This window comes from Nomascus leucogenys, chromosome X, assembly GCF_006542625.1.
Source record: "Nomascus leucogenys isolate Asia chromosome X, Asia_NLE_v1, whole genome shotgun sequence".
NCBI lineage: Eukaryota > Metazoa > Chordata > Mammalia > Primates > Hylobatidae > Nomascus > Nomascus leucogenys.
In genome coordinates, this window is record NC_044406.1 from 119,069,055 (window position 1) to 119,083,471 (window position 14,417).

At 39.4% G+C, this 14,417-nt stretch overlaps 1 protein-coding gene across 1 annotated transcript in view; it reads right to left on the reverse strand.

The window, feature by feature from the left end:
- GPC4 (glypican 4) overlaps window positions 1-14,417 on the reverse strand; it is a 113,577-nt gene that overhangs the window by 11,765 nt on the left and 87,395 nt on the right. The window contains exon 3 of the mRNA XM_030807404.1: window positions 10,570-10,961. Within this exon, the coding sequence (XP_030663264.1) occupies window positions 10,570-10,961 (392 nt within the window). The remainder of the gene's footprint in view (window positions 1-10,569; window positions 10,962-14,417) is intronic.

The following is a 14,417-nucleotide window of genomic DNA, read 5'->3' on the forward strand; positions in this document are numbered from 1 at the left end:
TGAAATGAAAAAAAATCACTGAATAGCACGTGACATCTGTTGAATATTATGCTTATGAAAAAAAATCACTGAATAGCACGTGACATCTGTTGAATATTATGCTTAAGAGGAGACAATGCCCTCGTAAGAAGAAACGTAGAAAGCTAAGGGGTCAACAAATAGTTACTGAGCACCTACTATGTGCCAGGGATTATTCTGGAATGCATTTGAATTTAGGTAACAAGGCAAGTTAAGAATTTCTGTATTAGAATACAAAACCTGTTCTACAAAATACAAAGCAATTCCAAAGTGGTACAGGACTTTAGGAAATGAGCAAAAAGTTTAGACCCAAAATAGTTATATTCAGAAAACACCTTTTTTTTTTTTTTTCCAAAGAAGTCCTTTCTCATTCTTTTAAAAAATAACTCTAGGAAGTGGTTCATTGTATTCTTAGTTCAATTGCAAGTCAAATCATTTATGCAACAGACCTTGTAGTACCCTCCCCTAAAATAGGCTGATGGAGGCTCAAGTTTTAAAAAGAGACCAAACTAAATGACACAGTAGAGTTTTATTAAGGGAAATTATGATGCTGAGTTTGGCAGAGTTCTTCCATTTCATTATTTGGCTAAGTGCTGGCTCATGCTCTGTACATGATTTGTTGTGTAACTACCAAAAATGGTCACAGGCGACTCAGCTATAACATGCTAGGGAAATACTAAATAATACCAGAACTGAAAAGAGAGATGAGGAAGTTATAAGAAAAATGGAAAGAGAAAGGACACATAAAATATCAAAGTTAGAAAAAAAATCTGTCTTTTGTCTCATAACCACTAGTCAGACCACCATGCACTATTTCATATGAAGGGAATTCAGAATCTGGGAAGCAAATCCGTTTTAGTGGGATGAGGCCCTAATATAAAGGGAAGAGTTTTAAAACAGTCACGAGACCTAAAGAAACAGGTCTCCCCTGCAAAGTCTCATCCCCCTAGAAGAAACAGCAATAATGCTAGCACTGCCCAGGCCTTTGGGCCCCACCCTTGTCGACCTGCCCAGGCTCAGAACGGTGAGCCCAGAGTGTCAAGGACTCTGGACTACCCTAGTGAGTAAATAAAATGGCTGCCTCTCTTTTGGAGTCTTTAAGAGCCAAAAGTGTGCCACCACCATGGAAGAAAAAGCTACACAGTATATGGCACATGTTGAGTACCCTTTATCAAAAATGCTTGGGACAAGAAGTGTTTGGGTTTTTTTTTTTTTTTTTTGATTCTGGAATATTTGCATTATACTTATGGTTTGAGCACCTCTAAACCAAACACCCAAAATCTGAAATGCTCCAATGAGCATTTCTTTAAGCATCAGGTTGGTATTCAAAAAGTTTCAGATTTAGAGCATTTAGGATCTTAAATTTTCAGATTTGGCATGTTCAATCTGCAACTTTAATTTAAGCTCTCTAGTGGAGCTTCTGGTGAAAGTCCAAGATCTCCTGGATCCAATGGTGACACTTACTGTCACATGGTAATATACCAGGCACTGCTGGGGGCTCTTTCATTAGCCCTCAATGGTCTCTCCACACTATTAGGGGCAAACCTTTCACCCTTAAGCAAATATAACAGTGGACTAAGTCAGACTTTGTTCTGGGGCTTTATTCATTTTGAATAGAAATTCAAGTTCATTCACATTCTACTCCCTGGTAACCCTCAAAATCAATTACTTATTTTGAGTCTTCAAAAACTTATTTGCTGAAGTAGATTTATTCCATAAGACCCAAAACCAAGCAGTAGATCATGCCACACAGGGATTAACAAAAAGGTCTTCCTTTAATCTTCAGTTATGTATTTATTCTCCATGACATGGCATGGCGTGCCACTTAAATTGTTCAATTTGATTGCTACCTTGGGGCACAGCTCTTGACTAACATTTGATATGTTTTTTTCTTTTATTTAGAAGGGTTGGTTGAGCCTAGATATTAGTAAGTTCCAGAATCCTTGGGGCTGGGGTAAGAGCAGGGGTAGGAGTTATGACTACTTTTTACGAAAGTCACATTTTTCAGACCTCTCTTAATGATTTAATAGTTATTTATTAAAATCATATGAAGAAACGGGAAAAGAAAAACTGTACACTCCTCCCTTCCCCCTTTAAATAAAAAGAATGGTTTAATGATCTCTTAAAGAAAATGCTTCTTTAGCTTTTATGGTTTCATATCATGAGGGTTTTGATGTCAAGATTCAAGAGAAAATTTTTCTGTTCTATGGCAGAGTTACTACTGATAGATTTTACTGGATTTTATTGGTTTCTGTGACACATTTACACAGTATTTAGTATGTGCCAGGTTCTGTTCTCAGTACTCTACATGTATTAACTCATTTAAGCCTCAAAATAATCACACAACATGAGTATTATCTCATTTCACAGATGAGGAAGTGGAGCCCCAAAGAGATTAAGGGACTCACACAAGGTCTTCCACTAAATGGCCAAACCAGGATTTGAATCTAGGCAATTTGGTTCCAGAGTAGGTGTACTTGACTTCCATGATATGTACCTAAATGGCTTCTTTTGAGTAACAGACTATAGGAACCTTGATGGCAGTACATAAGCCTAATCCTTTTGCCAGAGCTCCTAGAACTAGTACAGTATCTCCATGTACAATGTACACTCCACTATGGAGCTGGATGTTTTCTAGTGACAATTTTCAGTTTTCAATGTTTATTGACCAAATGAATCAATTTTTATGTTGGAGGGTAATTTAGGATGCAACTGTTCTACATGGAGCAGTATGTCACTAGATACTTGGATAACATTGTTTAGTAAAACAATAATGACTTACTGAGCCAGTGCTGTGTATTTAGAACTGTTCAAGGTGCTGCGGATGAAAAAAATGATATGAATATATATGTATTACTCATCAGTCCCCGCTCAAAGAATTCAAAGGCTCAAGAAAACACTGCTGGATGCGAAGAGAAAAAAGTTCACTTGAACAAAACCAACCAGAAAACAATTACATATTTTACCAATTTTAACGTTTTGAAAGAACTATAGCTAAAGCAGAGACGATCAATTCCAACTATAAAACGGGACGTAATGTGCATAAAAATAAAAAGATTTCTACATTATTTACATAAGAATTAGGTTTGATTCATTTATTTTTGTGGGGTGGTATGATAGAAAGGGAATATCATCTGGACTGAGTACTTCCATATTAACTCATATTTCAAAATCAATCTCAGTTATTGACTCATAATGACAATACATTGATACCAAATTTCCAAGCCTATAAAATCCTTCAAGACTGACCGAGGTCTTTCTTAATGATAAAGTAACTGTAGGAGGTACCTTAAAATTTAATATTTTAGCAGCCAATCTATGTTTCATGATAAAAGTCAGTGTGTATGTGGGGGGGAAGACGCCTCATTTCCTTCTCAACTTATTAAAACTCTTTTAAAAATACTCATTCTTGCCTTCCTCAGGATATATACATTTATCATGACATCTGCATGCTATATCTGCTATAAAAAGCCTTTTCTGCAAAGACTCTTTTCACATACATTGAGACTTTCTATCCAATAACCTGCATTTTCCAAACACCACATTAAAAACTACTGCAAGCAGCCTGAAAAAAAAAAAAAATGCTGGAACAGAACTCTTCACACAGCCTGGATTTCATTTCAGTAATTCAGAACGAGCCTTAAGCCACATTACACAGTGATGATAGTCAACACGCTGTACTGAAGCTAGAAATGCATTTCCTTTTAGTTTATTTCACCTCCTAACATACATTCATTGCACTATTTGTTGTTTTTGTTTTTTGCACAGACAATAGTAGCAAGCAAGCAGAAAAGGTCTATATTTTATCTGTTGCTTGGTAACAAAAGCACCCGATAGAAATAACAGAACTATTCCCGAAATTACGGTAAGAGTGATAGGGAACCCACACTTGCCATGGGATGTGATGAGTTTCTTCAACAATTTCCTAACCAGTTTTGAATTCAATGCATATACATACACAAAGAAAGGAGGATGAGAAGTTCCTAATGATTCCTCTAATAATAAAATCTAAAAAGCATAACAAAATATTCAGTCAGGAATATTTCTGGAGATGTTGTAGATAAAATTGAAGCTTCATAAATACTTGAAACGTGTCTTGTCTTTCTTTCAAATTATTAGACTCAGTTAACACTTATAAGTCAAACCCCTTGAAAAGGGCTCTATTTTTGTTTTGTGAGTATGTAAACTCAATTTATTCAATTTGACACCTCCTGTACTCCTACCATCCTCACCCCTTCCCCACTCCATAGCTTGAGTCCCATCTTCCTCTTTGCAATTCTAGATTTTAATATTGTGAGTGGAAAAGAATATTGAGAGTTGAATATGTGTCTACACTTTGCTTCTTAAAAGCTTTTTGCATTGACTATTTTTAAAATTTATATTTATAACGATTTTGGGAAGTGGTAAAATAGTTTGTTTAGTACTCTTGTAGGCTTCTTGGTTTCCCACAGTTAATTCTGAGAATGATGTCCAGAAGAATGCAACACGGGGAAGGCACAACTGCTTACTTCCCCTTAACCTGGGAGGTGGGGAGATGCAAAACTAAGGCAAATAGAAATAAAGAGGGAGCAATGAAAATTGTTTTCAAGGCAGGACAGTCATTTAGACATCCCAATGGTGAGGCACTGATTTCTAATTATAGCTTCTGTAGTTTGGGGTGGAGTGTAGACATAGTCCCATTATGTCAGTGTTAATTGAAACCATGAGAATGCAACTCTCTTTGGCATAGGAGCTATTAATTTTCATGATGCATGTAACCACTTGTACATTTCTGAAAGACCACAACAGACTTCATCCTTCCAGGCAAAACTGCTGCTACAAGCAGGTAAACAAGAAATGTATCACGAACCATGACAAATAACGATGGAATAAGTAATACAAAGATGTGTAGTACAAGGGTGTTCTTGAACCATCTGTTACTAATTAAAGGGGCTTTGGGGAAGTTTGAATTGTAAAGCTCAATGGAGTGAGCTGAAGTCACTGGAGATATGGGCCCAGAAAAAACAAAAGCAAGACAAGTGTACTTCAACTATGAAGTGCCTTTCTCTTGAAGTAACTTAAGCTTGCTGGTGCTAATGGCCTTGCAAAGGTTCAGTGATAATCAAATCATTGCTCAACTTTTAACTGCAACCCCTTTGCTGCAAAAGTAAACTGGACATCCACTCACGAAGAGAAAGTGGGAACATCTCTAAGTATGCAAACAAGACCATGATGCTTTTTATATTTCACTTTAAAGACCTCTTTGTAGGCCGGGCACAGTGGCTTATGCCTGTAATCCCAGCACTTTGGGAGGCTAAGGTGGGAGGATAACTTGAGCCCAGGAATTCGAGACCAGCCTGGGCAACATAACAAGACCCCCATCTCTACAAAAAATAAAAAATTAGCTGGGTGTGGTGGCACGTACCTGTAGTGCTAGCTATTTGGGAGGCTGAGGCAGGAAGACTGCTTCAGTCCCAGAGGCTAAGGCTGCAGTGAGCCATGATCATGCCACTGCACTCCAGCCTGGGTGACAGAGCAAGACCCTATGTCAAAAAAAAAAAAAAAAAAAAAAAAAAAAGAAAGAAAGAAAGAAAGAAAGACCTCTTTGTAGACGAAGTGGCTGATGAGGTGGCTCTCTTCAATTAGGGAACACATTCCTTACTTTGAAAGGTCTTTTTTTCAGGCCCGAAGCAATTAATATTATTAGGCACCAAAAGAAGAAACGTTCGTTTCTTGGGTTGTTCTAGATCCACTTGCAAACTGTGCTTCTTGGGCAAGGGTTAGCAGAGGTGGGAACCCATATATATAAAAAGCATTACTTGGGTATCCAAACTGGTAGAGAATCTTATTTATAAATTAATCAAATGAATTTTTCAACATGTTCATTTTGAAATGTTTTTGATAGCCAGATCCTTTTTTTTTTTTTTTTTTTTTTTTTTTTTTTTTTTTTGAGACGGAGTCTCGCTCTGTCGCCCAGGCTGGAGTGCAGTGGCACAATCTCGGCTCACTGCAAGCTCCGCCTCCCAGGTTCACACCATTCTCCTGCCTCAGCCTCTCCGAGTAGCTGGGACTACAGGCACCCGCCACCACGCCCGGCTAATTTTTTGTATTTTTAGTAGAGACGGGGTTTCACTGTGTTAGCCAGGATGGTCTCCATCTCCTGACCTCATGATCTGCCCGCCTCGGCCTCCCAAAGTGCTGGGATTACAAGCGTGAGCCACCATGCCCGGCCACGATAGCCAGATCCTTTATTGTCTTCCCAAAACCACTGTATCTCAAATTTTTTAACTGGCTGTCATACTCCAAAAATTAATGTAATAAATATTTTCTCAGGTATGCAAGTATGCCTTGCATGCTTGTATGCAGATGCATTCCACAGATGGTAGATATTTATAGAATTCTTGTTTCAGCACCTTTAGAAACTGACTTGATGCCTATATGCTTTATTCATTTAGATAATATAATTAATTTAATTAAAGGGTTTGATTTCAATTCAGTCCTTAAATTTAGAAGTTCAGTTGTGAAGCAAAAACATTGTCTTTTTTAGGCATTCCCAGTTGTGACCACAATACTTACAAGTAGCCACAAAACTTTATTTTCAGCTAAAAAATTGGCAAGTTATGTTTTACTCTATGTAAATTCAGCCATATTGCTCCTATTCACTGTCTTCCCATACAACTACACAATTATCTCTTAGGCTGACATGAGAATATAATGACTATAGAATAGAGATCAAGTCTAAAAACAAAAATTGCTAGGGTTATATTTAGAAAGTAAATTTTTCAAGGCCAGGCGTGGTGGCTCATGCCTATAATTCCAGCACTTTGGGAGGCCGAGGTGGGCGAATCACCTGAGGTCGGGAGTTCAAGACCAGCCTGACCAACATGGAGAAACCCCACCTCTACTAAAAATACAAAATTAGTCGGGTATGGGCGCATGCCTGTAATCCCAGCTACTTGGGAGGCTGAGGCAGGAGAATTGCTTGAACCCGGGAGATGGAGGTTGCAGTGAGTCGAGATTGTGCCATTGCACTCCAGCCTGGGCAGCAAGAGCGAAACTCTGTCTCAAAAAAAAAAAAAAAAAAAAAGTAAATTTCTCTAAGAATTTAACAATACTAAGGTAGACAGGGAATCTTTTTCTTTCTATTAAGAAAAATTCATGCCAAAAGCAACATCAGAAAGTGATTATGCCTGTAATCCCAGTGCTTTGGGAAGCTGAGGTGGGAGGATCGCTTGAGGCCAGGAGTTCAAGACCAGCCTGAGCAACATAGTGTGACTCTGTCTCTACAAAAAACAAACAACCAACCAACAACAACAACCACAAAAACCCAAAAATTACCCAGGCATGATGGGTACTCACTCAGGAGGCTGAGGCAGGAGGATTGCTGGAGCCCAGGAGATCGAGGCTGCAGTGAGCTATGATCGTGCCACTGCGCTCCAGCCTGGGTGAAAGTGCGAGATCCTGCCTCTTTTAAAAAAGAAAGGAGAAAGAAAAAGTGATTGTGACTATTTCACATTGGGTCACATACCTTTGTTGCATAAGTAAGGATGTCTGAATCTTAAATAAAAAGTCAAGCTTCTTGGTTTCCCACGGTTAATTCTGAGAACGATGTCCAGAAGAACGCAACACAGGGAAGGCACAACTGCTTACTTCCCCGTAACCTGGGAGGTAGCGAGACGCAAAACAAAGGCAAGCCTTTTCTAGCCTTCAGTCCTCTAACCTGCAATCAATTGTCTCTAAACTTCTCAGTTTGGCTACCCTGCCCATCCATGTTTGTAGGTTCAGTTCTCTAAAGTAGCTCTAACCTTGCAAAGTGAGGCTAACACCAAGGCAGGCTTGAGTCTGCTGTCTGGCCCTTTTTCTCCAAGAATCAACACTGAAACTCGAAGGGGAGAGGGTTAACATAAAGCAAGTACTTTTCAAACTAGCAAAGGGCTCTTGACTCTCTTCTCTTTGACACAAGTGCACACGCACATGCACATGCATGCACAGATGTCCAAATCACACGGCAGTGTCTTTCTGCCCTTTCAGTGGAGGATGAACATGAGGAATTGTTGAAGGAGGGCAAATGTGCTGGGTGTACCACAATGCAAACAACTTTGATCTGATTCACTGTGCACTGTTTTAGGGATTCTGACAAAAGTATGTCCAAGATTAATAATGGTTGCTGGGGTTGGCAGAAGTTCAAGAATCAGATATTATTCCTTTAATTATAACAATCACCTCCCCACTTACCCTCAACTCCACCCTCATATGCCCCAATAAATATTTGCAATTTACGATGAAAATATCAAAGAAGGAGTGAACAAAAACATACTAGAAAGAATTGTTTCCTGACAGTTTATGGCCTGGAGATGAGAGAGAGAACAAACAACATAACAAATGCAATCAATCAACTAATCCTTATTATCACCCAATTCTAACAAGAAAAATCCCATGAGCACCTATTTTTCATAATAAACCATTCTTTAGCATCTTTATCTTCACTCTGGTGAATATAAGTTTTCTCTCCAACTAGAATGACCCGCGTATCCTGGCCAGTCCACGACAGTCCTGGTTGCTTATTAACAATTAGTGACACCTGGCCAGCACGGTGGCTCATGCCTGTAATCCCAGCACTTTGGGAGGCAGAGGCAGTCAGATCACCTGAGGTCAGGAGTTCAAGACCAGCCTGGCTAACATGGTGAAATCCAATCTCTACTAAAAATACAAAAATTAGCTGAGTGTGGTGGCACATGCCTGTAATCCCAGCTACCAGGGAGGCTGAGGCAGGAGAATCGTCTGAGCCTGGGAGGTGGAGGTTGCAGTGAGCAGAGATCTCGCCACTGCACTCAAGCCTGGGTGACAGTGCGAGAGTCCAAAAAAAAAAAGAAAAAATTAGCGACACCTGTTGTCGTCTGAGCCTGGGAAGTGGAGGTTGCAGTGAGCGGAGATCTCGCCACTGCACTCAAGCCTGGGCGACAGAGTGAGACTCTGTCAAAAAAAAAAAAAAAAAAAAAAAAAGTGACACCTGTTGTCTGTGAATAATTTGTTAATAAGCACCTCCTGATTTAGACAGTAAGTGTCCTGTTTGGACAATAAATTATATGGTCACCCTAACTGTAGATAAACTGTAAGAGGCAATCAGGTGTCTATTTTCACGTTTGTAGTGCTGTCCAGTTTTTATGCTGTCCATTCTTCCAGTCCTCAAAACAACCATATGGCCTCGGCAGAATCTGCTGTTGTTGTGCATCCAGGCTTTTTAGCAATGGCCTACAATTTGGCTTTCCCTTTGAGGGACTAAAGTTGACAGCACTAAGATCAGTCTTGCAAAGATCACTTTGCCCCAGTATATTTATGTTTCTTCCCTGGTATCAACTTATGGAAAGGTAGAGGTGGTAGGGTCTTCAAGAAGTTTTCAGATTTCATTTGGGGGAGGGGAATGGCAGTGAAGGAGCAGTGGAACCCCTTTCCCCTTGAAATCTTGCTCAGATCCCTACTGTGTGAAGTCAAAGAAAGCAAAGATTCTCTGGTGGAACTGGGAGATATAAAGGCACAGTTGCATAGTCTCACCCACAAAAGACTTCCTTCTCCGTTGCTTCTACACAAGGAGGCCCCTAAAGCAATATCCTGCTCAAGAACAGAGTCTATTGGCCAGGCGTGGTGGCTCTCACCTGTAATCCCAGCACTCTGACAGGCCAAGACAGGCGGATCCCTTGAGGCCAGGAGTTCGAGACCAGCCTGGCCAACATGGTGAAACCTCGTCTCTACTACAAATACAAAAAATTAGCCAGGCGTGCTGGCACATGCCTGTAATCCCAGCTACTAGGGAGGCTGAGGCAGGAGAATTGCTTGAGCCCCGGAGGTGGAGGTTGCAAGTGAGCTGAGATCCTGCCACTGCACTCTGGCCTGGACAACAGAGCAAGACCCTGTCCCCACCTCCCAAAAAAAAGAACAGAGTCTATCTAGTCCAATTTGCTTAATTTCCCAATGAGGAAACAGGTTCATTTCATCAGCTCCTAATCACATATTACAATTTCACTTTCTGTATTAGTAATTCTACAAAGTCATAAGTCAACAGCAGTGTGGTCCACACTAATTGTCGTAGAAACCTGTCTTCCAAAGAGCTCTGAGTACACCTTCTAACAAGGAAACATATGCTCACAGAGATTAAATGCTTTCCTAGACTATAACTAGTAGGCTCACAGTCACACAAAACAACCAAATGTGGAGCCTGTGTGTATGTTTGTTTGTGTAGAAAGGAAGTAGAATAAGAGCTAAAATGGGTATGGCAGTATTAACCCACTTTTAAGATTCCTGAGTAAACATATATTCCCCCTTCTAAGAATAGCTACAAAAAAAAAAACCACAATAATAATGATAGGTGAAGATTCTGATCACAGTATTGTTTAGTAACTCTAAAACGTACATGTGTAAGGACAGTGTGTGGGAGAGAAGAGGTAAGAGAGGAAGAAAAGGCTGCTATTGAGCCAACAGAATTCTGGTGATTTATTTTTCTACCTTTCCCAAACGTTCTTTTAACATGAAACAAAACAAAACAAAAACAAAACAGAGAAGACAAAGAGTGCTTACCACGGAGACCTTGCTCACGACATCTCCCGCAACCGCTAAGCCTTGAGCAAAAGTACGGGCTGCTACAAAGGCACGAGTAACCTGGAGCTTCAATTTGCGAGGGACATCTCCGAAGGGCTTCAGCTGCTCCGTATACTTGCTCACACATTCCAGATACTCATCTGTAAAGTGGTACTGGGAGTTCACCAGGCGGAACATCCGCTCCAGGAGGCGAGCCCAGAAGTCATTTAGCATTTCTTCCAGGTTCACATTTCCTACCACGTAGTAACGTTTCAACTCTACGAAGAGATCTTTAAATAGCTCAGAATTTTGCATGTATAAATGGCCATATGTCTTCACAAACATATCATTCAGGGATTTCTCTGCATTTTCAAGTAGTTCTTTGAAGAATTCTAAAACCAACACCAAAAAAAAGAAAAGAAAAATGAAGAGTTTTCAGTGTTTAAATAACTGCTTTTCCAGTAAATTTGAAAACTGGAAAAAAAACCACACAATTAAATTGGAAAACACGTTTGTACACAGGGTGAATTTCTTTTGGGGAATGTGGCATCTCAGATCATTTGCCAATGAAAGGAAACCTGTGTCACAAAGTTACCTACATAGGTGTCTGAGAGAGGAAAAAAATGAAAATTTAAACCAACAACTTCTCAGGAGTCAGTACAATACACACATTCTCTCATTCTGTCTCTCACTTTCTCTCTGTCATAGGTGGATAAAGAAACACTGGAAAAAATGTGCACATGAAGTCTAAAACATGAGATTTCCCTCAACTTTTTACTTAAGAATCTAAGCCAAAGTTAACCATGCCTTCTAATTGTAACCTAAGAGCAGGACAGGTGTTTTCAAAAGTTGTTATTTTACTTGGGCCTGAATTTTTTTTCATTTCTCCTTTTCATTTATCTATATGATCATGCACTATAGCTGCCTGGAAAATGCTTGAGGCTAAAAAACATAATCAAACACCCCTACAAGCAAGCACATAAGTTTTCTGAAAATAAGTTCCTGGGTGTTTCTCTATGACAGTAGCACAAATTGGGAGTATCCAGCTTGATCCTGGGTTTCTAAGGGATTTATACAATAACATCATGAGACTCTTTTCAATATTCCTTCTGATAGTGTGTGTGTGTGTGAGTGTGTGTGTGTGTGTGTGTGTGAGAGAGAGAGAGAGAAAGAGAGAGAGAGAGGGAGAGCACATGTATAATGGACTTAATAAATACAGTATATTTATGAGACAACATAAAAAAACTGAAAAATGTAAATGAGAATATCTGGTTATTTCAGATTTACTTTTTGGCCACCATACAGCCACAGCCTAAGTGTTAGAGATTTTAATCTCTTAACTACAAATGGCAAACTAGTTTTCTCCTGAAGCGTTCCTCAGGAACTTCAATGAAAAAACAAGCCAACGGTGTACCTGTAACATTAATCATTCTTAAAGAATCTCTTGCCTGGTATAAAAATAAACACCTCATGATATCAAGTTTATAAGCAGGAAATATAACAAATACCAAAGCAAAATATAAGGACCACATCAAATAAGAAACTGCCTCTGAGTAAATATGGAACAGAAAAGAAAATATGACACCTACTTCAAAGCCAGAACATTGGTGAGCTTATCAAAATGCAATAGTTCTACAAAACCGTTCTCTTCTCACATTGGGTGGGCAACTCAAGAGACTGGCCACTAATTCCAAATAGCTTTTCAAAACCTGGACTGAAGAAACTGAATACTTTTGCAGGGAGATGTATGTGTGTGACTTTCCTGACATGCCAAGAGATTCTATACCTATGTCTCTCAGCCCCTAACTCATCACTTAGTGATTCCTTGAGGCCTGAGAATGAAGTCCACAGTCCTCCCTGGTTCCAGCTTTTCAAACATTGTAGGTATGGCTTCTGTGGGTTTTTTTTTCTTTGCTTCTCTCCTTTTCCTTTTATCTAGTTCTTTTCTCTACTATTGCTTGCCTTTTATTTACTGGGCTTTCTTCAGAGAAACAAAGGGAAATGGACTTCCTCTGCACAGTAAACAAATAGGCAGGTCAACTCATCCGCATTACAAGTGTGCAGCCTGACATTTTTACCAAAGCTCTCTCCCTGAAAGTGAGTGGGCAGAAACTGCACAAAGAGTTAGGTGAACAATATAAGAAGCATACCAATCAGCTACCTAGGATGGCCTTTTATTTTCTCCAAAATCCCGAGTGGTTCTCAAAGTGTGGGCCTGGGACCAGCAGGATCAGCATCACCTGGGCACTTGCTATAAATGCACATTCTCGGCCCCACCCCAGACTTACTGAATCAGAAACCCTGGAGGGTTCCTTTTGCTGGGCATCATTCCATTTCTGCTATGGGTACTCTCAGCACCAGCTAGGCAACTGGCTTGTCTATAGGCCAAATGGCTTGGTGGACAGGCCAAAATTTTCAGCTATCTGTGATTCTGATATACCCTAAAGTTTGAAAACAACTGCTCTAGCTGCTGAAACTTCTCCCATTTCACCTATCAGTTGCAATCACCAACAACTCAGGGGCTGTGTTGAGTGTGAAGCAGTCAGGACAAGCATTAATGTTTTAATTAAGAGAAAATATCTTTCCAATCAATTGTATTTTCAAATAAATTTATTGCATTCCTAGGAATGACTTTTTTATTGTCTTGGGGACAAATTTTCTTGTGTGGAACTCTCTCAACTAAGTGTTAACATAGATGATTAAATGTATGCAGTACTTTTTAGAGTTCAAAGTTGAGAAGGGACCTTAAATGCCATCTGGTCCATGTCCCACACCATGCTTGAATTTTGCTAGCATCCTTGCCAAGTGGTGATTGCTCATGGAGGGCATAAAAGGCACACGTGGGTTGCGTTATTACATGACCGGTGTGTTGCACACATAGCTATCACATATTGGAAAAATAAAGCTTTGTCATCATTGAGAACAATATGCAAGCCTTGTGTGTCAATCCAGTGCTATTAATATTTCATGATCAAAAAGAGTGGATTCCAACAGCAACCACAGGTCCTTCCTTATATTGAATTTTTATTATATTGCTCATAAAATTGGCACATATCAGCAGAAATTGGACATTCAGAATTATTTGACTTGTGCTTTCAGACTCATTTAGTAAGTAATTCTCAAAACTAACTTGCATTTTTAAGGAACGTCACCTAGAGTCATGTTGGTTTTTAGGGGTGGGGTGAGGTACGGTGTGACATTTCAAGCTTAGTTTTAATTTAAAACTTCTAATAAATGTCAAAGTTTAGCCTTTTGACAAAGTGCTGCAAGTCAAACAAATACTAAATCACTGAACACTTTACGGAAAAAGTAAAATATTATCTATCTTGGAGTTCCTCATTCAGGTCAAGAGCTTATGGGTGGATGCAGCCATATATAACATAGCTACTTTGGAGTACAAGAGAAATGGCCTAATGAAGAGGAGACCGATTTGAAACTGACATGCCCCTGTCCAACATCCACCATGGACCATACTTTGGTTTCCATGACTCACATTCTGTCTAGAAAAGTTTTTTTTTTTTTTTTTTTGGTGCGTGTGTGTGTGTGTGTGTGTGTTTATGCTAGTGTGTACTTTAAGAGCCTAGCTTGGTGCTATATACATACTAAATCCTAATTCATTTCATCATTCAGAAAATTTATTTTCTTTCCTTCACATTTTAAAAGGCTCTTTAATGTGGCTATATAAGTTGCAAATATAAAGACCATTTGGGTGAGCATGTGGTTAATAAATGCTTGAGAAATTCTATAAAACTGATATAACGAGTTAAAACGTCACAATTTCTCCAAATGGGTATGCAATTTGACAAGTATGTACTGAGTGGCTCTTATGGGCTCAAATCAAAGCACAT